Source organism: Ctenopharyngodon idella, chromosome 13, assembly GCF_019924925.1.
Source record: "Ctenopharyngodon idella isolate HZGC_01 chromosome 13, HZGC01, whole genome shotgun sequence".
Classification (NCBI taxonomy): Eukaryota; Metazoa; Chordata; class Actinopteri; order Cypriniformes; family Xenocyprididae; genus Ctenopharyngodon; species Ctenopharyngodon idella.
The window spans coordinates 16,235,196-16,255,123 of NC_067232.1; the positions used below are offsets into that span (position 1 = coordinate 16,235,196).

General features: G+C 37.0%; 1 protein-coding gene and 1 long non-coding RNA gene across 6 annotated transcripts in view; one reads left to right on the forward strand and one right to left on the reverse strand.

Annotated features, from left to right (window-relative positions):
- Positions 1-19,367, forward strand: part of LOC127524620 (uncharacterized) — a 25,405-nt gene extending 6,038 nt beyond the window's left edge. The window contains exon 2 of the long non-coding RNA XR_007933113.1: positions 18,764-19,367. This is a non-coding gene — a long non-coding RNA (uncharacterized LOC127524620). The remainder of the gene's footprint in view (positions 1-18,763) is intronic.
- LOC127524616 (CD276 antigen-like) lies at positions 1,387-18,906 on the reverse strand. Of its 5 annotated transcripts, none has more exons than XR_007933107.1 (6): positions 18,715-18,863; positions 17,141-17,347; positions 16,004-16,348; positions 15,603-15,887; positions 14,675-15,325; positions 1,387-2,730 (listed from the first exon to the last, which is right to left on the reverse strand). XR_007933107.1 is itself a non-coding variant. In XM_051916283.1 (5 exons), the coding sequence occupies exons 2-5, from the start codon at positions 17,211-17,213 to the stop codon at positions 15,111-15,113; spliced, it is 918 nt and encodes a 305-aa protein (XP_051772243.1). In that variant the 5' UTR covers positions 17,214-17,347; positions 18,715-18,863; the 3' UTR covers positions 12,540-15,110. The 5 variants fall into 5 exon arrangements, 2 of the variants coding, with proteins under 2 accessions (XP_051772243.1, XP_051772244.1); XR_007933108.1 differs by having other exon boundaries at positions 1,387-2,212; positions 14,157-15,325; XR_007933109.1 differs by lacking the exon at positions 17,141-17,347 and having other exon boundaries at positions 18,715-18,906.
- Positions 19,368-19,928: the final 561 nt, after the last annotated feature.

A 19,928-nucleotide genomic window follows, 5' to 3' on the forward strand; every position in this document is an offset into this window, starting at 1 on the left:
CGAGCAACTTAATAAGGAATACAAGATCAGACACATGACAACCTTGGAAATGCCTCCCCCTAGTGGCTAAAAGAAAGAAAATCGTTAGTTAGTTAGTTAGCTAGTTAGTTAGTTAGCTAGCTAGCTAGCTAGCCAGCCAGGAAGGTCCCATTGAGATACTGTTACGGACAGAGGAGCGGGAGACAACAGGTTAGTAAGATGAGGGACTTTATTGATACAACAGCGTGGGATGAACAGATGACCAGGTAAGTGACTATTAAGTAAATATTTGTGATGATAGATAGGAATGGTAATACTGTCCTTCTTTGTTGCAGATGAGTGACTCGTGGCGGATGGCTGGAGCAGAGGTGGATGGACCAAACAGGAACGGTAGAAACACACACACACGCGCGCGCGCGCGCACTTTACACGGGGACCAGGAGAATCTCTGAGGTTGAGCAGGTAAGTATTCCTCTCGATGCAAGTGCATGGGAGTAGCAGTCCTAGTGTCAACGGAGACCGGACAGTGAACTGAGGTGAGTGCTGTACTTAAGTGTCTGGTGGTGATTGCGTGGTGATGGGAACAGGTGTGCGTGGTTAGAACTCGGGTGAAGGAGTGCGCTGTGATTGGCTGATGGATGAGCCTGGCGGGTCTGTGACAGATACAATATCTCTTCTCCCAGGGAGCTCTGTTCAAGATAGGCAGCACAAGACAAAGATTACAAGGAAATACATAACACCATACATTAAACCAACACAAAACACCCATATCTAAAAGCCAATGCAAATACTAATTAGCTATTAAAACATTTACACCGTTCCATAGAAACAGACTTTAAAATGTTTTTAAACAACACAAGAGATGGTACAGATTTAAGTTAGTACTCCCTCTCTAGTACAGACCCTCTCAAGCTGAGTACCATCAGAAGTTTTAATCATAAAATCATTAAGTGATAATCTGGAGCATGTGAAAATCAAGTATTTTTTTTTTTTTTAGTGTTCACCGCTAATTTTAGATTACCAAGAGAAGGCTGAAATGAATTAAAAGCATTCTGTATACAGAATATATACTATTTATAATTAGTCCATTGCCACTTTTAAAGATGGAGCCAGAGTATAGATAACAGTATCATCTGCATAAAAGTGTACATTTGCTGGCTTTAATCCTACATCAAGTTCATTTATATAAATAGAATATAAAATTGGTCCCAGAATTGATCCTTGAGGAACACCTGTTTTCACTAGAGGTAGAAATATAATGATCTATAGACACACACTGAGTTTTTCCAGTCAAATAACTTGAAAACCACTTCAACACTGTATTACTAAAACCTACACATTTAAGCCTTTGCAAAAGATCATGATCCACAGAGTCAAATGCTTTGGATAATTCAATAAAAAGTGCAATTTTAAATTTTATAAAATATTTTATTTATCATGTTAAGGTAATACTCACTTTTTGCATTTTTTATAATTTTAGTACATTTATTCCTTAACACTCTATATCACTCCCAAGCACTAACTTTATTAGTTCTTTTAGCCTTGGCCCAAGCAATATTTCTTTCTCTAATGGAAGAAGAGACAGATTTATTAAACCATGGATTATCTAAATAATTCCATGCCAGATCAACATCTGCCATTTCACATTCATAGAACACTTTACTATTGTACAGGTCATGTAAAAATGCTTGCTCACTACAATATTTATAATTTCTTCTAAAAATGAATTTAGGTTTACATTTAGGAAGTTTACAATTTCTAACACAGGCGACTGTGCAGTGATCACTGACATCATTACTAAATATTCCAACTGAAGAATACTTCTGTCGGGAATTTGTAAGTATAATATCAAGCAATGTAGACTTATCCATATGTTTTAAATTCAACCGAGTTGGATTGTTATTTAATTGTGACAAATTCAGTGCATCACAGATGTCCTTAAATGCATTTGAAGATTTCGTTAACCAGTCCCAAAAGTCTCCCAGCAATACAAAGTCACTGTCTGAAAACTTTTTCATATAGTCAGACAGCAGTGTTAAGGCTTCATGAGACGCCGATGGTGGACAACAGCATCCCATTACTAAAATCAACACCGTTGGGAAGATGTAACTTAATTACAGACAGTTCAAAACACTTTGGTTTAGTGATCGACTCAATCCAGGTGCAGTTCAGTGCTATTTTGACATAGATCGCATGTCAAGTTGTGCCAGTTTAGGGTCTGGATTATTGTTACCTGATAGAATAAGCAGAAGGATAATAATAAGGGTTTCTTAACTGGAGCAGATCTCTGTGCTTTTCTACAAGCAGCTGAAGAAACAAACTGCCCCGGCACTCATTGTCCCTCTACACCGCTGCACGTGCTGCCACCGCCAAACGTCAAATTGACACAATTCCGCAGGACGCGCTGCTTTAATCCAGTGGTTTGATCCAAATGGAGTGGAAAAAATGAGTAAAGTGACCAGCAGTATTTTTGACAGAGCCACCCATCTGCTACTTCAGCAGCAGTCCAGAACATAATTTACAGCTGAACAATAATTCTGAGGAACTTGAAAAATAATTGTATTGAAACTTTATTTTTTAGATAATATATCTTCTGGGCCACTCAACCCAGAGGAATTCTGAGCAACCATTTAAATGTTAAATGCCATGTTGCCTGAGGAACACGAGGCTCAGATGTAGCCTACTTTTCTTTCCATCCATGGGCCACATTTGCACCCTGGGATTGATTTTCAGGGGCATTTTTAGAACCACCTTATTAAATGTATCTGTGTAGTCTTTTATTTCAAATTGTTCATTCAGTTAATCAAATACAAATGGGAAGTCGTGCAACTTTACTGACGATGCAACTCTGGCATGAACAGGCAAGTGACAGTTCTGTCCCGAAACATGAGCAAAAGTCCTGTATCGCAGCATGCTGCTCGCTTATAAAAATGCGATGTGATTCTGTGAAGCCATTTGCGCATTTTGAAAGAGAGAGAATCACTTGTCACTATTTGTGAAAATTACGTCTCACAGAAAGAATTACTAATCAAATTCGGAGCAATCCTGTGTCTAAATCCAAGCCGTGTTACAGATGTTAAGCTGGTGTGTTTGATGAAAATGAACATATTAAACATATTAAATGAACATTAAACATATTAAAGTTTGAAGATATCCAACAGTGATCTCTCGTTACAGTCCATGTCTCTGTCAAACCACATTATGATGTTATGCTCCTATACACTGCTGAAATTTTCCATTCAGAATTTGAGTTTCAGAGTTGAGTCCCATATTAGTAAAGTCATTTAGTTTGGTTTGTTCTCTTCTTCTGCTTGTAATGAACACAAACAATAAACCCATCACGATCAACAGCAGCAGCAGAATAACAAAGATCAGGAAGCATCCGTGGCATCTACATGCTCCTTGTCTCTCACTCTTATCTGTATAAAGAAATTAAAAATTTAAATAAATAACAGCTTCAGGAAAACATATACTGTAAACAAGCAGCACGTCTGTTTAAAAATTAACTTGTATATTTAATCAGTTATTTATAATCCAATTAAAGTCCAGAGTACATTATTGGACCTAAACTGGTTACTGAGAGCAAGCTATAGTTAAAAGAGCTGTGGTGTGAAACTGGTCATTTGTTTTAGACACTTAATGTTATTGATGACTATTTTGAATGACCTGAGTACAGCAGGATCTCTCGCCTGATGTTTTGACCCAGAATTTTGTTATGCAGTATGAAAGTGAGAAAGGTGTTGGTGATCTCCTTGAGATTTATCCAACTAGACACAATATAAAGTCCAGTTTGTGTGTCCTGCATGATGTGTGTTTGTGCCTGGTTAGTGATGTCTGAGTTTTCCATCAGCCACTGCAGTTCAGGAGAAGGGTAGCCCCCATCTGATGTCACTAGCAGGTTGACTCCATCAGTTAACATGGAGAACTGCAGACGAGGTTCAGAGTAGAACGCTGAAAAACAACAGAATACAGACATTAAAACAAACACACGACTGTTTCAATCACACTGTGAGACCTCGAGATTGATTCACATGATTTTCTATGAACATCAGTCCATGTTTTGTTACATGCAATATTCACTCTAAAGCTCTTCTTCTGGCTGCCGGTGTTTGTGCTGATGGAGCAGGTGTACACACCAGAGTCCTGCAGAGTGACTCTCTCCAGTTTGAGTGATGCGTTTCCTCCTGCCATCTCCTGGATGAACAGGCTGGTGCGGTTCACATAATGAGGATTCTGACGGTCGAGCTGGTCCCGACTGTAGTAGAAGCTGTGAACCACATCCAGCCCATGCTTCCAAGAGATAAGGGTGTTACTCAGATCCCACGAGTCCACAGGGAAGGTGCAGGGGAGGATCAGCGCCTCCCCGTAAAACCCAGTGACAGGACCTCTGGGCACAGTAATCTCAAACTCAGCTAGAAAGAGAAGGAGAGAAAATATATGATGTTTTATTAACAAAGTTCGGGAGGAGCACGTTCAAATAATCTATCCAATCATCATGTCATTTCAGCCAGCTGTCAACAATCAGTAATCTGAAAATCTACCCAATCAGCATGAGTGGAGGCTTATATATAAACAGTCGACTCACTCATATTCCTCGACAGTTTTTCAGCATCCCTCCACCACCTCGTCACCTCACACTCACCTGGTTACTTTCCTAAACTGAAATACGGGGGGGAGTACTCTGGGTTCAGGCCAAATACCGAGCTTGGAGCCCTCTCCTCGGACAGCATGCCAAATACGCATACCATTCATTCTATCTGACTTATTTTTTAGTGTGAACTTGTGAAATCAACATTTGAGTTTCACAATCAATCATTATTGGAGAATGATTTTGTTGGCAGATTTTGTCTTGCCAAAGCAAAAGGATTTACAGAAAGCAGCATTTAGAAGAGATTTCATTGCAAGAGGGAGAAGAAGTTATTTTTATTAAAGATTATTTGATCATAGTTTCAATAATTTATCAGAAATACTCACTGAAACACGAGGCTTCAAATAGAAGGAGAAACATGCAGAACACTTTTAGGTTCATATCACAATCCACGGCCATTTGTTGATAAAGATGAACTTCGACTGTCCTCTGTGGTTTGTCGCAGAAGCCGTCCGAGCAGATCAACAACAGAGAACACTGGTGTACTTTGAGATGTCAGTCCACATCGCCACTGTATTTAGTTTTAGGTGCTGCCTCTGTGGTAATTAAAAAATAAAATAAAAAAAACTGTGTCAAAATACATAGACAGTTGATTATCACAGGTTTGACAACGTGACAAAAGTCAGAAAAAGAAGTTTTCAGAAGTTTGACTATTTAATTTTTTGTTTTGTATTATAAATGTGTTCAAATCTAACCACTACATATCTGTGTGTGGTCTGCATTGTGACTGATTTTTATTTGACAAAAAAAAAAAAAAAAAAATGTATGGGAATTTCTAGGTGCCTGTATATATGCGAGTGTGTTCTGCTTTGAGGATGTTCTACAGTCTTATTCCTTCATTTCTGGCTCTTTGTGTTCTCCAAAAAAAATCTCCATTTTACCTCATGTCCTATTATTCAATGACGTTTCAAACTGACCCACAAACAGGGAGGTTTTTTTTCAATCACAAAAACACCTTGAATGCAGTCAGGTGGATGGAAATTAAGGTCTTGCACCACCCAGATGAACGCTCAAGTCAAGTAATAGATCTAAACAAACAGCTCTAATAGTTGAATTTAGTTTTTAAGAATTTAAAAGTTCTATTGAAAATAATTTTAAGTAGATATGTGAGAGTTGTTTTTCTTTATTTAAAAAATAAAATTTTAATATTATATTATCATATTCTGGATGTTCGTTAGAAACTCTGCTTCGAATTTCCAGTAACTGGAAATTTACTTAAACTGTTTGACCATTTTCAAACATTTAAAATACTATGAATATACAACCTTACTAGTGATTGATGCTGCCTAATAAAGGCATAACATTTATTTTTAACTTTTATTAAAGATTTTTTTTTACCAGGGAAATTTATTAGTAACATGAATTTAAAAAAAATGTGAAAAATAATGTAAACGAAAAATTATTTGTAATAATCAAAGCAATATTCCATAGGCTAAAAATAAACACAATTTTGATCTCATGGTGACTTTAAAGATTATAAGGGAACATGAATAAAAAAATAATAATAATGATGTGCACATCATTTATAATAGCTACGACAATAAAAAAAAATTGACTATTTTCATTTCATGGTGACTTGTAACATCTTTCTGTGCGAATGCGATAACGAAGTTTATGCTAGGCCTACATCACGCGCATAGTAGCTATACAGCCTATAAAGAAGTATGTCTTTTGAAAAAATAAAGTTAAAGTTATTCCTAACCTGAAGCCTGTTGAGCCACTTGACCTTTTTTTCTTGAGAAATCATGCTATGTGTACCCATTAAAATGTGTACACAAATATTGCACAAATATCGTACTGCAACATTTAGCTTTATGGATGCTGTCTAATAAGATGATAACAAAATGGATAATTTCACATCTGTGAATATAACAGCTCAGTTAATATTGGCAGGATAATTTGGATTTTTGACTGGCTTCATAAAGATCATTTTCGTAACAGTTTCAATAACTTATCAGAAGTATACTCACTGAAACAGGAGGCTTCAAAAAGAAGGAGAGACAGGCAGAACACTTTCAGGTTCATATCCCGATCCACGGCCGTTAGTAGCAGGTAAATCTTAGTGCCTGAATCACACCAGATGAACTTCGACTGTCCTCTGCTCTGTGGTTTGTCGGGGAAGCCGTCCGAACAGATCAACTGCAGAGATCCGATCCCGATCACACCTGATGAACTTTGAGATGTCAGTCCACATATCTCCACTCTATTTATTTAGCCTGCAGGTGCCGCCTCTGCTGCAATGCGGTTGAGCGAGTTTTAAATCAAAACACCTTGTTAACCATGTAAACAGTGTCAACGGTTTTGGAATTATGATTCATGTGATGTTATTTATTTTTATTTTTTATTTTTGTCAGAAAAACTAAAGGTGGTTTATTTTACTTAGGAAGGCATCCGGACGTGGACGTAGCCTACTCGCAAGTGTTGCTGTTAAATAGTTATTCTTTCTCGCTGTAATTGTTGCGGTCTTTTAACACTTTTTGTCTTACTTTTTATTTCTTTTTAAATAAAAGTAGTTCATATGTATGCAGTTATGTTGCTAACTAGGCTATATCTTGTTCATATCATTAACTCTCGATGTATATACTAGCCTACGTCTTAAAATGAACATCACTGCTTTAATTCATTCTTGCTCTCTCTCTCTCACACACACACACACACACACACACACACACACACACACCTTTTTATCTTAAAAGAGGTTACGGTGATATGATGATGCAGATTTGTTAACCTTTCAAATAACAAGAACCACTTCAATTATCCTCAAATGTCGGTTTCATTAAATTTGTGTCCTCCACAAGTATAGCCAAACCTGTGGTTACACACACAAGTCAAGCGCCAGTAATTGTAGAGATACAGGGTTGGACTACAGCATGTATTCATACAGTTGACAAAGGACAGAACTTCATGTAAAATGCAATAAATGGGACTAACATTACCAGGTAAACAACTACAAGAGGACAAAACTTTGTTTTTGTGTTGTCCTTGTATTATTTAATAAAAACAATGAAATCGCTTAAGGACAAAGTTACAGATTCACAGCAACATGAAAGGCTAGCCTAGAGGGTGTGACTGTTGGTATTTGCCTCTGGAGTCACGGAAAACTTTACGTCATACGTCACACGATTGTTTATATATCATAGAGGCAGATTGGAATCAATCGGGTTAGTCAGCTATTTAATGAGGATGATTACTTAAATACTTACCAAGAGTTTCTTTCTCATCATAATATTCCTGTTACTCCAAAACAGTTTGCCATTGTATTTGGTGCTATCCCTAATGGTGTCATTATGTTATTTAAAAGCTGTAATAGTTTTTTGACAAGTTCTGAAATACCTCTCCCAGACCCGGCTGGCATGTATGTAGGCAGAATATGCTTTAAATCTACATTAAAAAATAACAGAGATATTCGTTTTCTTTTTCTTAATGATTGGGTTTCCACTCCGCATGTCGTTTCAAGATGGAACAATAGTGGAAATATATTGTGGAAGAAGGTTTGGACTCTTCCTAACAGTATCTACTGGTAAATAAGGTCAAAGAGATTTCGGTTGCACTTTATTTTACAGTACGTGCACTTACATGTACTTACAGTTTACTTACCTAAGAAAGTACTGGGTAATATAAGGTAAGTACATGGGGAATAGGACTGTAAAATAAAGTGCTACCAAGATTTCTTTTAAGCTTATTCATCGGTACTAACCTGTAAAAACCTTCATTGTGTCAAAATTTAAATTAAGTATAGATGTGAACTGTACTTTCTGTGATTCACAACCAGAAACTCTCTTACATCTTTTCTGGCATTGTGATCATACAAGAAAACTTTGGCAAGACATTTGCCAGTTCAGACTATATATTTAAAGACTTTGAGCTTTATTTCAAGGATGTCTTGTCTGGATTTTTTATTTTTGAGAAGCAGCATGAAAATGTCTTTTTTCTGTCCAACTTTATTAATTTGCTTGCAAAATACTTTATCCACAAATGTAAAACTGAAAATGACACCTCATTTTTCTCACTTTCAAGAAGATGTTAAGCTCTATATTAAATCCTTATCTACCTCCTGTAACAAAAAGGCTACTAAAACTTTGAATGTTTCTCACTTTTTGGTGTCTTTGTATAATCTTTATTAGGGAAAATTTACATCTGATAAGGGTTTCAGAATTGGGCGGGGCAAAATGGCTCGATAGCGCCACCTATAAATTTTCAACGAAGTGCCCCTCGCGCTACGTTTCACGTAGAAGTATGAAATTTGGTACACACATGTAACAGCCCAATACCTACAAAAAAAGTCTCTTGGAGCAAAATCTGAAACCGAACAGGAAGTCAGATATTTATAATTTTCTTAGCAAAACTGTGTCATTTCCACACGTTGTACTTTAACGAACTCCTCCTAGAGCTTTAATCAGATCAATGTCATATTTGGTCAGTCTAATCTAAAGCCCTTTGTGACGTTACATTGCGAAGATCTTGACTCTTCACTGAAGGGCATGTCCGTGGAGGTCTGACAAAGTTCGATGTTTCGCCATGAAACAGGAAGTTGTTGTAACTCAGGTATACAATGTCCGATCTGTCCCAAACTTCACGTGTTTTATTAGAGTCCTGGCCTGAAGACATCTACATGGCAATATTCAGTTACAGTTATAGCACCACCTGTGGGCAACAGGAAATGACATGTTTCACACTGTGATTAACTCTTCATAGAGATTTAACCAGATCAATATCGTATATTGTCAGTCTCATGTTAAGACCTTAGCGATGATAAATATCAAAGATCTTGAGCTTTCACAGAACGGCGTGTCCGTGGCGGCCTGACAAATTGGTTTAGATTGGTGATTGGTTTAGAAATAAACCAATTTGTTGAGAAAAACAAGTCATTCCATCATCCAAAGTGCCCATTGTTCATCTTTCACCAATACTGACCTGTAACACAGAATGCTAGCGGACATACACAAATAAATAGAATGCGTATAGCTTCTCCAAGGTTGAAGTTGGTTGAACAGGATACTTCCTCAAAATATACTGATACGTTTTACTTTTCTCTCCGTGAGAGGTACAGACAATATTCATCATTATTCTCTAGTGTTTGAAGATGAAAAGGAAAATAAATACTTCAACATATGTTGAAGAATTCAATATTTAGAAGGATAATTATTGATTAATAACTTGATTATAAATTATTTAAAAGATATATACCTATCAGGCATGACATATGACCACCTTCCTAATATTGTGTTGGTCCCCCTTTTGCTGCCCTGACCCGTCGAGGCATGGACTCCACTAGGCCCCTGAAGGTGTGCTGTGGTATCTGGCACCAAGATGTTAGCAGCAGATCCTTTAAGTCCTGTAAGTTGCGAGGTGGGGCCTCCATGGATCGGACTTGTTTGTTCAGCACATCCCACAGATGCTCGAGATCTGGGGAATTTGGAGGCCAAGTCAACACCTTAAACTCGTTGTTGTTCTCCTCAAACCATTGCTGAACCATTTTTGTTTTGTGGCAGGGCGCATTACCCTCTTGAAAGAAGCCACAGCCACCAGGGAATACCGTTTCCATGAAAGGGCGTACATGGTCTGCATCAATGCTTAGGTAGGTGGTACATGTCAAAGTAACATCCACATGGATGGCAGGACCCAAGGTTTCAGCAGAACATTGTCCAAAGCATCACACTGCCTCCACTGGCTTGCCTTCTTCCCATAGTGCATCCTGGTGCCATGTGTTCGCCAGGTAAGCGACACACACACACCCGGCCATCCAAGTGATGTAAAAGAAAACGTGATTCATCAGACCAGGCCACCTTCTTCCATTGCTCCGTGGTCCAGTTCTGATGCTCACGTGTCCACTGTTGAGCACTGTGTATTCTGAAACTTTTCTGTCAGAACCAGCATTAACTTCTTGAGCAATTTGAGCTACAGTAGCTCGTCTGTTGGATCGGCCCACACGGGCCAAAAAAGAAGAAGTCAGTAAGAAGTCTGGCAGACAAAAAGCACCTTGGAGAAACTCAATAGCAGTGAAAAATATGAAAAAGATGATGCAGAAAAGCTGAGCGCATGGTGGAAGACAATCATGAAATCCACTATATCATCTATAAAGAACGTATGCTTTCAATGTGAAACTAGGCAAAGCTAGACAGACCTTCTTCTCAAATATTATAAACAGCAACTTAAACAACTGAAGGGGTGGATTCTGGAATCCACTGCCGCTTCAATATATATCTTTTAAGTTATTAATCAACATTTATCTTTCTGTTAAATTATTTGAATGGCTTCTTCAATGTATGTTAAAGCATTTATTTTCCTTTTCAAACACTAGAAAATAATTTTGAATATTGTCTGTACCTCTCACTGAGAGAAAAGAACATGTTATCAGTATGTTTTGGGAAAGTTTCCTGCTCAGAGCAGAGCTCAGATCAACTTCAGCCTTGACGAAGCTGTGAATCATGTGTATCTGTGTATGTGCGCTGTAAGTGTTCTGTGCAGGTCCTTTGTCATATTGAGCATCATATTGAGCAACTATACAGACCAATCTCAAATCTTCCTTTCATAGGCAAGATTCTTTTTCAGTGTACCCCACACTTTCCACATGTAACTTGATTTTAACTTGTTTAGTCATCATTTGTGGAGCATCCCTGCTTGTCAGTGTAGTGAGGCCAATAGGCAGTGGCATCTTTCCTGACCTCTGGTATGGATCACATTTTCCAAACTGGCATAGGATGAAGTACCAAAATGCAACATACTATGACTTATACTCTTCATCTCTGCCATCACCCTCACTGCTTGATCTTCTGCTTCTTCCTTTCTTAATATGACCTTATTTTCTGATGCACTGCCGTCACTATCATCATACTTTCTGGAAAAGTTACAGCTTTTCCTCTCTGTCTTCTATAAAACTTACAAACATCAATCTAAAACACAGACAAAAGGCTATAATACTGCTTGCCAGTGCTAAACAATAGTGCCAGCTACATAGAAAATATGTATCCACTAACAGGGGCACTGCCTTGACAGCACGTGACCTAACATGTGCTAATGTCTCTTTCACTTCCTTGTTGTCAAAAATATCAAGCACATGGCACATGGCTGAAGGGGATGTAATATGATAATACTAAATTTTTTTTTTAAAAATTGGTTGAATATGATCAATTCACTATGTATTATATATTATGTATTATTGTATTTTAAATGCAATTTCTTTGCATCATATATAAATGACAATGTCCCATTGAGGGTTTAAGTTAGTACTCCATCCAGATAAGTATGGTACACTACTACGGTGTCCCAGCATCCTGAGCAGGTAGATTAGAGTTTCAGTACACCTGATCAGACAATGAAACTTCACGAATGTATAGATTTATGACATGATTAAGATGTTAGACACTGCATTAAAAAAAAAAAAAAAAATTATAGAGAACGTGTCCAAAAAAACAGGCAAAAAAAATCGCCACTCCAGGTCACAAAGTCAAAAATGAAGATAACTTATAATAAAGAAAAAAAAGGTACTCATAAGGACAGGCTTGAGGACTGATGAACAGAAAGAACGAGCAACTTAATAAGGAATACAAGATCAGACACATGACAACCTTGGAAATGCCTCCCCCTAAAGGCTAAAAGAAAGAAAACCCTGACAATAATCACAAACCAAGACTGAACATATTGCCAAATATTAAAGGACCAAAATAACTACATAATATGTAGGATAAATTCTACGAAATAGCAAATATAATACTTTTCTGTTTTCCAAGACTGTATTGTGTGCTCTAAAACTAAAATATTACTTTTTTTTTTTTTTTTTTTTTTTTGTAAATTAAAAAGGAAAAATTTATAAATTTATTAATTCCAGAGCTAGGTTATGACATTATAATAAAAATCTGTCCAGCAATCTCGATAAAATGATTTAAAAACCAGGCCTTATCCAGAAATCTCAGGTGATTGGTCTTTTATTTATTTAGTTAACCAGGAAGGTCCCATTGAGATACAATATCTCTTCTCCCAGGGAGCTCTGTTCAAGATAGGCAGCACAAGACAAAGATTACAAGGAAATACATAACAACATACATTAAACCAACACAAAACACCCATATCTAAAAGCCAATACAAATACTAATTAGCTATTAAAACATTTACACCGTTCCATAGAAACAGACTTTAAAATGTTTTTAAACAACGCAAGAGATGGTACAGATTTAAGTTAGTGCTTCCTCTCTAGTACAGACCCTCTCAAGCTGAGTACCATCAGAAGTTTTAATCATAAAATCATTAAGTGATAATCTGGAGCATGTGGAAAATCAATTTTTTTTTTTTTTAGTGTTCACCGTTAATTTTAGATTACCAAGAGAAGGCTGAAATGAATTAAAAGCATTCTGTATACAGAATATATACTATTTATAATTAGTCCATTGCCACTTAAAGATGGAGCCAGAGTATAGATAACAGTATCATCTGCATAAAAGTGTACATTTGCTGGCTTTAATCCTACATCAAGTTCGTTTATATAAATAGAAAATAAAATTGGTCCCAAAATTGATCCTTGAGGAACACCTGTTTTCACTACAGGTAGAAATATAATGATCTATAGACACACACTGAGTTTTTCCAGTCAAATAACTTGAAAACCACTTCAACACTGTATTACTAAAACCTACACATTTAAGCCTTTGCAAAAGATCGATCTACAGAATCAAATGCTTTGGATAATTCAATAAAAAGTGCAATTTTAAATTTTATAAAATATTTTATTTATCATGTTAAGGTAATACTCACTTTTTGCATTTTTTTATAATTTTAGTAAATTTATTCCTTAACACTCTATATCACTCCCAATCACTAACTTTATTAGTTCTTTTAGCCTTGGCCCAAGCAATATTTCTTTCTCTAATGGAAGAAGAGACAGATTTATTAAACCATGGATTATCTAAATAATTCCATGCCAGATCAACATCTGCCATTTCACATTCATAGAACACTTTACTATTGTACAGGTCATGTAAAAATGCTTGCTCACTAAAATGTTTATAATTTCTTCTAAAAATGAATTTAGGTTTACATTTAGGAAGTTTACAATTTCTAACACAGGCGACTGTGCAGTGATCACTGACATCATTACTAAATATTCCAACTGAAGAATACTTCTGTCGGGAATTTGTAAGTATAATATCAAGCAATGTAGACTTATCCATATGTTTTAAATTCAACCGAGTTGGATTGTTATTTAATTGTGACAAATTCAGTGCATCACAGATGTCCTTAAATGCATTTGAAGATTTCGTTAACCAGTCCCAAAAGTCTCCCAGCAATACAAAGTCACTGTCTGAAAACTTTTTCATATAGTCAGACAGCAGTGTTAAGGCTTCATGAGACGCCGATGGTGGACAACAGCATCCCATTACTAAAATCAACACCGTTGGGAAGATGTAACTTAATTACAGACAGTTCAAAACACTTTGGTTTAGTGATCGACTCAATCCAGGTGCAGTTCAGTGCTATTTTGACATAGATCGCATGTCAAGTTGTGCCAGTTTAGGGTCTGGATTAATGTTACCAGATAGAATAAGCAGAAGGATAATAATAAGGGTTTCTTAACTGGAGCAGATCTCTGTGCTTTTCTACAAGCAGCTGAAGAAACAAACTGCCCCGGCACTCATTGTCCCTCTACACCGCTGCACGTGCTGCCACCGCCAAACGTCAAATTGACACAATTCCACAGGACGCGCTGCTTTAATCCAGTGGTTTGATCCAAATGGAGTGGAAAAAATGAGTAAAGTGACCAGTAGTATTTTTGACAGAGCCACCCATCTGCTACTTCAGCAGCAGTCCAGAATATAATTTACACCTGAACAATAATTCTGAGGAACTTGAAAAATAATTGTATTGAAACTTTATTTTTTAGATAATATATCTTCTGGGCCACTCAACCCAGAGGAATTCTGAGCAACCATTTAAATGTTAAATGCCATGTTGCCTGAGGAACACGAGGCTCAGATGTAGCCTACTTTTCTTTCCATCCATGGGCCACATTTGCACCCTGGGATTGATTTTCAGGGGAATTTTTAGAACCACCTTATTAAATGTATCTGTGTAGTCTTTTATGTCAAATTGTTCATTCAGTTAATCAAATTCAAATGGGAAGTCGTGCAACTTTACTGACGATGCAACTCTGGCATGAACAGGCAAGTGACAGTTCTGTCCCGAAACATGAGCAAAAGTCCTGTATCGCAGCATGCTGCTCGCTTATAAAAATGCGATGTGATTATGTGAAGCCATTTGCGCATTTTGAAAGAGAGAGAATCACTTGTCACTATTTGTAAAAATTACGTCTCACAGAAAGAATTACTGATCAAATTCGGAGCAATCCCGTGTCGAAATCCAAGCCGTGTTACAGATGTTAAGCTGGTGTGTTTGATGAAAATAAGAACATTAAACATATTAAAGTGTGAAGATATCCAACAGTGATCTCTCGTTACAGTCCATGTCTCTGTCAAACCACATTATGATGTTATGCTCCTATACACTGCTGAAATTTTCCATTCAGAAATTGGGTTTCAGAGTTGAGTCCCATATTAGTAAAGTAATTTAGTTTGGTCTGTTCTCTTCTTCTGCTTATAATGAACACAAACAATAAACCCATCACGATCAGCAGCAGCAGCAGAATAACAGGGATCAATAAGAAGCATCCGTGGCATCTACATGCTCCTTGTCTCTCACTCTTATCTGTATAAAGAAATTAAAAGTTTAAATAAATAACAGCTTCAGGAAAACACCTACTATAAACAAGCAGCATGTCTGTTTAAAAATTAACTTGTATATTTAATCAGTTATTTATAATCCAATTAAAGTCCAGAGTACATTATTGGACCTAAACACTGTAAGGTTACTGAGAGCTATAGTTAAAAGAGCTGTGGTGTGAAACTGATCATTTGTTTTAGACACTTAATGTTATTGATGACTAAACAACATTTTAAACTAAGTAAGTTGTGTTTTGAATGACCTGAGTACAGCTGGATCTCTCTTCTGATGTCTTGACCCAGAGGTTTGTTGTTCAGTATGAATGTCAGAGAGGAGTTTGTGACTTCAGTGACTTTTATCCAACTAGACACAATGTAAAGTCCAGTTTGTGTGTCCTGCATGATGTGTGTTTGTGCCTGGTTAGTGATGTCTGAGTTTTCCATCAGCCACTGCAGTTCAGGAGAAGGGTAGCCCCCATCTGATGTCACTAGCAGGTTGACTCCATCAGTTAACATGGAGAACTGCAGACGAGGTTCAGAGTAGAACGCTGAAAAACAACAGAATACAGACATTAAAACAAACACACGACTGTTTCAATCACACTGTGAGATCTCGAGATTGATTCACATGATTTTCTATGAACATCAGTCCATGTTTTGTTACCTGCAATATTCACTCTAAAGCTCTTCTTCTGGCTGCCGGTGTTTGTGCTGATGGAGCAGGTGTACACACCAGAGTCCTGCAGAGTGACTCTCTCCAGTTTGAGTGATGCGTTTCCTCCTGCCATCTCCTGGATGAACAGGCTGGTGCGGTTCACATAATGAGGATTCTGACGGTCGAGCTGGTCCCGACTGTAGTGGTAGCTGTGAACCACATCCAGCCCACGCTGCCAGGAGATCAGGGTGTTACTCAGATCCAACGAGTCCACAGGGAAGGTGCAGGGGAGGATCAGCACCTCTCCGTAAAACCCAGTGACAGGACCTCTGGGCACAGTAATCTCAAACTCAGCTAGAAAGAGAAGAAAATATATGATGTTATATTAACAAAGTTCGGGAGGAGCACATTCAAATAATCTATCCAATCATCATGTCATTTCAGCCAGCTGTCAACAATCAGTAATCTGAAAATCTACTCAATCAGCATGAGTGGAGGCCTATATATATATATATACACAGTCGACTCACTCATATTCCTCGACAGTTTTTCAGCATCCCTCCACCACCCTGTCACCTCACACTCACCTGGTTACTTTCCTAAACTTAAATACGGGGGGAGTACTCTGGGTTCAGGCCAAATAGCTTGGAGCCCTCTCCTCGGACAGCATGCCAAATACGCATACCATTCATTCTATCTGACTTATTTGTAAGTGTGAACTCGTGAAATCAACATTTGAGTTTCACAATCAATCATTACTTGGAGTTTTACTTGATTTTGTTGGCAGATTTTGTCTTGCCAAAGCAAAAGGATTTACAGAAAGCTGCATTTAGAAGAGATTTCATTGCAAGAGGGAGGGGAAGTTATTTTTATTAAAGATTAAGAGGGCACATTAATTAAAAAATAATTATGTCCACAGATAATAATATATATATTATAATAAATACAGCAATATTCTATAAAAAGGTGGTTCATTTTGATTTCATGGTGACTTTAACAACTACTCTGTGCATACAGTGCAAATGTGATAAAAATCTACATCATGTGCAGTGTACTGTATACACGTATATAATAAAGTATGGAAGTATGCCTTTTGAAAAAACAAAGTTAAAGTTATCTCTAACCCGTCTAGCCACAAATACTCACTGAAACACAAGGCTTCAAATAAAAGGAGGGACAGGCAGAACACTTTCAGGTTCATATCACGAACCACGGCCATTGGTTTGACTCCTCTGTGGTTTGTCGCGGAAGCCGTCAATGATCTGTCGCGAGCAGATCAACAACAGAGATCACTGGTGTTTGAGATGTCAGTCCACATCGCGACTGTATTTAGTTGCAGGTGCTGCCTCTGTGCTGTCAAAATACATAAACAGGTTTGACAACTTGACAAAAGTCAGAAAAATAAGTTTTCAGAAGTTTGTTTTGCATTATAAATGTGTTCAAATCTAACCACTACATATCTGTGTGTGGTCTGCATTGTGACTGATTTTTATTTGACCAAAAAAAAAAAAAAAAAAAAAAAAAAATGTATGGGAATTTCTAGGTGCCTGTATATATGCGAGTGTGTTCTGCTTTGAGGATGTTCTACAGTCTTATTCCTTCATTTCTGGCTCTTTGTGTTCTCCAAAAAAAATCTCCATTTTACCTCATGTCCCATTATTCAATGACGTTTCAAACTGACCCACAAACAAGGAGGTTTTTTTTCAATCACAAAAACACCTTGAATGCAGTCAGGTGGATGGAAATTAAGGTCTTGCACCACCCAGATGAACGCTCAAGTCAAGTAAAAGATCTCTACAAACAGCTCTAATAGTTCTATGAATTTAGTTTTTAAGAATTTAAAAGTTCTATTGAAAATAATTTTAAGTAGATATGTGATCATATTAGAGTTGTTTTTCTTTATTTAAAAAAGAAAATTTTAATATTATATTATCATATTCTGGATGTTCGTTAGAAACTTAACAGTAACTGGAAATTTACTTAAACTGTTTGACCATTTTCAAACATTTAAAATACTATGAATATACAACCTTACTAGTGATTGATGCTGCCTAATAAAGGCATAATATTTATTATTAACTTTTATTAGCGATTTTTTTAACAGGGAAATTTATTAGTAACATGAATTTAAAAAAATGTGAAAAATAATGTAAACGAAAAATTATTTGTAATAATCACAGCAATATTCCATAGGCTAAAAATAAACACAATTTTCTCATGGTGACTTTAAACATTATAAGGGAACATGAATAAAAAAAAATAATAATAATGATGTGCACATCATTTATAATAGGCTACGACAATAAAAAAAGAATTGACTATTTTCATTCCAGGTGACTTTAACAGCTTTCTGTGCGAATGCGATAACGAAGTTTAGGCTAGGCCTACATCACGCGCATAGTATACAGCCTATAAAGAAGTATGTCTTTTTGAAAAAATAAAGTTATTCCTAACCTGAAGCGTGTTGAGCCACTTGACCTTTTTTTCTTGAGAAATCATGCTATGTGTATCCATTAAAATATGTGTACACAAATATTGCACAAATACCGTGCTGCAACATTTAGCTCTATGGATGCTGTCTAATAAGATGATAACAAAAGGGATAATTTCACATCTGTGAATATAACAGCTCAGTTAATATTGGCCGGATAATATGAATTTTTTACTGGCTTCATAAAGATCATTTTCATAACAGCTTCAATAATTTATCAGATACTCACTGAAACAGGAGGCTTCAAACAGAAGGAGAGACAGGCAGAACACTTTCAGGTTCATATCCCGATCCACGGCCGTTAGTAGCAGGTAAATCTTAGTGCCTGAATCACACCAGATGAACTTCGACTGTCCTCTGCTCTGTGGTTTGTCGGGGAAGCCGTCCGAGCAGATCAACTGCAGAGATCCGATCCCGATCACACCTGATGAACTTTGAGATGTCAGTCCACATATCTCCACTCCAGTATTTATTTAGCATGCAGGGTGTCGCCTCTGCTGCAATGCGGTTGAGCGAGTTTTAAATCAAAAACACCTTGTTAACCATGTAAACAGTGTCAGCAGTTTTGGAATTATGATTCATGTGATGTTATTATTTTTTTTTTTTTTGTCAGAAAAACTAAAGGTGGTTTATTTTACTTAGGAAGGCATCCGGACGTGGACGTAGCCTACTCGCAAGTGTTGCTGTTAAATAGTTATTCTTTCTCGCTGTAATTGTTGCTGTCTTTTAACACTTTTTGTCTTACTTTTTATTTCTTTTTAAATAAAAGTAGTTCATATGTATGCAGTTATGTTGCTAACTAGGCTATATCTTGTTCATATCATTAACTCTCGATGTATATACTAGCCTACGTCTTAAAATGAACATCACTGCTTTAATTCATTCTCTCTCTCTCTCTCTCTCTCTCTCTCTCACACACACCTTTTTGTCTTAAAAGAGGTTACGGTGATATGATGATGCAGATTTGTTAACCTTTCAAATAACAACCACTTCAATTATCCTCAAATGTCAGTTTCATTAAATTTGTGTCCTCCACAAGTATAGCCAAACCTGTGGTTACACACACAAGTCAAGCGCCAGTAATTGTAGAGATACAGGGTTGGACTACAGCATGTATTCATACAGTTGACAAAGGACAGAACTTCATGTAAAATGCAATAAATGGGACTAACATTACCAGCTAAACAACTACAAAAGAACAAAACTTTGTTTTTGTGTTGTCCTTATACTGTTTAATAAAAACAATGAAATCGCTTAAGGACAAAGTTAGTTTCACAGCAACCTGAACGGCTAGCCTAGAGGGTGTTGTAGACCATTGGTATTTGCGTCATGCGTCACACGATTGTTTACATACCACAGATACTCATCGCCAGTGGCTGAGAAGATCACTGTTGCTCCTTCCAATTTCCAGAAACAAACACTATTGGCATGGTCTATTGTTTT

Excerpts from the sequence above, each read along its gene's own strand:
- LOC127524616 (XM_051916283.1), bottom strand. The coding sequence starts at position 17,213 with ATGGCCGTGGTTCGTGATATGAACCTGAAAGTGTTCTGCCTGTCCCTC. Across the intron at positions 16,349-17,140 it reads ATTTGAAGCCTTGTGTTTCA|CTGAGTTTGAGATTACTGTG; the intron begins GTGAGTATTTGT and ends TTCTCTTTCTAG. Across the intron at positions 15,888-16,003 it reads CTTTAGAGTGAATATTGCAG|CGTTCTACTCTGAACCTCGT; the intron begins GTAACAAAACAT and ends GTTGTTTTTCAG.